Source organism: Mastomys coucha, chromosome X (assembly GCF_008632895.1).
Source record: "Mastomys coucha isolate ucsf_1 chromosome X, UCSF_Mcou_1, whole genome shotgun sequence".
In the NCBI taxonomy this organism is placed as follows: domain Eukaryota; kingdom Metazoa; phylum Chordata; class Mammalia; order Rodentia; family Muridae; genus Mastomys; species Mastomys coucha.
In genome coordinates, this window is record NC_045030.1 from 106,972,594 (window position 1) to 106,976,198 (window position 3,605).

The 3,605-nt window shown below is 34.8% G+C and overlaps 1 protein-coding gene across 2 annotated transcripts in view; it reads left to right on the top strand.

Annotated features, from left to right (window-relative positions):
• P2ry10 (P2Y receptor family member 10) overlaps nt 1-2,717 on the top strand; it is a 13,582-nt gene extending 10,865 nt beyond the window's left edge. For both annotated transcript variants that reach the window (XM_031366631.1, XM_031366637.1), the window contains one exon: nt 11-2,717. In XM_031366631.1, coding sequence (XP_031222491.1) covers nt 60-1,046 — 987 coding nt within the window. In that variant the 5' untranslated portion in view covers nt 11-59 and the 3' untranslated portion in view covers nt 1,047-2,717. The remainder of the gene's footprint in view (nt 1-10) is intronic.
• Nucleotides 2,718-3,605: the final 888 nt, after the last annotated feature.

A 3,605-nucleotide genomic window follows, 5' to 3' on the forward strand; every position in this document is an offset into this window, starting at 1 on the left:
TTTTTGACAGGAGCCATAATTCCACAGTTTTCCTTGATGAACATACTGAGATATTCAAGATGGGCAGCAACAGTACTGGCACTGCTGAGAGTAATTGCAATGTCTCGCCTTTGACATTTCAGTACTCTCTGTATGCAACTACCTATATCTTCATATTCATCCCGGGTCTCCTGGCTAACAGTGCAGCCCTGTGGGTTCTGTGGCGCTTCATCAGCAAGAAGAACAAGGCCATCATCTTCATGATCAATCTCTCAGTGGCGGACCTTGCTCATATCCTATCCTTACCTCTTCGGATTTACTATTATATTAATCGTCAGTGGCCGTTCCAGAGGGCCCTTTGTCTGCTGTGCTTCTATCTAAAATATCTCAACATGTATGCCAGCATTTTTTTCTTGACATGCATTAGCCTTCAGAGGTGCCTCTTTCTCCTCAAGCCATTCAGAGCCAGAAACTGGAAGCGTAGGTATGACGTGGGCATCAGTGCTGTCATCTGGATTGTTGTGGGGACTGCCTGTTTGCCATTTCCCATCCTGAGAAGTGCTGGCTTAGTCAATAACACAGAATCTTGCTTTGCTGATCTCGGGTACAAACAGATGAATGCAGTGGTTCTGGTCACCATGATTACAATCGCTGAGCTTGCTGGATTTGTGATTCCAGTGATCACCATCGCGTGTTGTACCTGGAAAACAACTGTATCCTTGAAACACCCACCAATTGCTTTTCAAGGGATTAGTGAGAAGAAAAAAGCATTGCGGATGGTTTTCATGTGTGCTGCAGTCTTCGTTATCTGCTTCACTCCTTATCACATTAACTTCATTTTTTACATCATGGTAAAAGAAAGCATAATTACCAGTTGTCCCATTGTGAAAAGTACCCTGTATTTCCATCCTTTTTCCCTGTGCCTTGCAAGTCTCTGCTGTCTTTTGGATCCAATTCTGTATTATTTCATGGCTTCAGAGTTTCGTGACCAACTATCTCGCCATGGAAGCTCTGTTACCCGTTCTCGTCTCATGAGCAGGGAGAGTGGTTCATCAATGGTTAGCTAAAACGAGATAATTCTTCAGTTAGGATTCTCTTTACCTAATGTTCTGTGGCCTGGTCCAAAGGCAGGAATTGCCAGGCAAACAATTTCTTTAATTGAACCTTGGAAATAGCAGAAATAAGTTTTATTGTGTGATTGTTGTGGTTTCCACAGATGATGGAGGCATAATGTGAAAAAATGTGGAAGTAGAAAGAAAAATGGGATCCATGTGCTTCCAATTTAAAATTTATGGCGTTCTATTAGTTACAAGTCCCAGATCAAGTTCAAGTTCTTAACAGATGTTTCCATCCAAATATAAATTGAATGCATGTATTTAAATTTGTCTTTGTAAATAGAGTAATACTGAGATGCAAGATATATATTAATATTTACAGAAAAGTAAATGTCTTCCATGGAATAGTTTTATCTCTTAATTGAGTAAAGATTTCAAGTCTTTCTAAAACATAAAACACAGACAAAATGACACAAAAGTTACAGCAACTTGTGAATAAATTTTAGTACTGCACTTTTGCTAGTGAATGGAGGGCATGAAAATCCACCTCTTGGATGTTTATAGATGTCTATCATTTTCTAGTTTGGCGGTTTGCTATGTATTTTTACAAAGAACATCTCATCTTACTTTTCCAATACAAGTGACAATAAATGTGGAAATTACAAATACAAATGAATAAATGTAATAGTAGAGAGGTTAAATATGTATCAGTATTAACAATTAAGTATATATGGCATATGCTTATACCATTCCCTCTGCTTATATTTTTATATGTATTAGGTAAATACTAAGTTTGAGCTGAATGCTGAAGACACAAACTGAAGATAAGCATAGAAAATTAAAGAGCATTTTAACGCAATTTTCTTGTGCTCATCAAAAAATCCGTAAGTTGAGGTTTAACATGGTTCTGGGTGGAGTCTTCTGTGATAAATACATTGTCCTATTAATTCAATCATCTGTATAGTCTTGATGAGAAGAGGCACAGTATTTCATTATTTCAAAATCGATTTTGTGGCTTGATATAAGCCATACAAATCTCATGAATAGAAAGCTATGAAACTGAGACACATTTTAGAAAATGTAGGTTTTCTTTTTAAAAATTCTCCTTTTAAAAAATTCTTAAACTTTACTATATGTTACTAAATAAAATCTCAAGGATTTTCAGATATCATAACTCCACAATTACACTAGAAACAGAGAAGTATTATCTCATTGTGAATAAATATGAGAAAAATATGTGAACTTATTTTTTTCTGAAAGTTATGGATACTATTTTAAATGTTCATATAGATGATACAAATACAACAGACCCTTCAGATTCTCAGGTTGATAATTCACTGGTATTTTAGGTCTGAAATTAACAGAGCATAGACATTTGGTGTGCAGGCAAGAAAAGGAAGTGGTAGTCCTAAGAACATGAATTTGTGTAGATAAAGGAAGAGGAAGGGACCACCGAAAGGAGGAATTAAAAGAACATTTCTCAGTTTTGGGGGCATGAGATAGTTCTGTAATTATAATGTAATAAAGTGTTTTCTAAAAATTGTAACTATGCATGATTTATTAACTTGAATCTGTAAGCACTGCTTTAAGAGAGTCCTCAATGTGTTTAGAATTAATGGTAACATTATCACAATCATTGTACAGAACATATCACATTAAAAAGAAGGCTTTTTTAAAAGTTCACTTGGATTCTACTATATTTTTGTGGAGAAAAGAAAAATCAGCTCTCACAGTTGGCCTTTTATATGTCTGCTTACAAGTGTTTCAAAGAAAAGTAGTGCTTTCTGCAGTTTGTTGAATAGCATGTAAATTAGAGTACATACCTTCCATTTTGGCCCTCATTTAAAAGGAATACTTGAACTTTTTACAGTTTTGAATTTCTAATGTGGTGTCAGAGAAAAATGACAATGTCTATGCAAGCAATGATTAGTTTTGGATTTTAAAGTCTGGGAAACCTTACATAATCCAAGGGAGAAATTGATGATGATTGAAATGAGATTATTTTATGTGAGAATCCTGAAATGCAAAAGAAGATGGTTAAATTCTATTTAACTTTCCATGTTTAAGTAAAGAACAACTAGCAAAATTATTTTAAGACATTACAGTGAATAGTACCATGACAGTTAGGATTATGTTTATCACAAAGATATGAAGTCAGAAGAAGGGGACAGCTAACCATACAGCTTTGGACTGGTGTTTCAAAACGTCAATTCAATACCCAAACTCTCTGTAAAACAACTGTTAATGTCTACTTACAAATAATATAGAGTCCTATAACATTGACTACTTCTCGTAGTTTAAAAAGCTGCAAGGAGTATTATAACTCCTAACTATGCATATTTAAAGGCAGATTTGGCATGATTAGATATGCTGTTTACTTTTCTTTAGGAGAAAGGTATTTTATTTGTTTGAAGTGTTGTTTATTCTTTTTTCATAAAGTAGTAAACTCTGGAAAAGCATCCAAATATATTTTTCAATCCACTATTTGAGAACAACATTTTTGTCAATGTCCTCCTGTCCCAATGAGGAAGAACATAACTAACAAACAATCAGCATTACAGTTCATTAGGA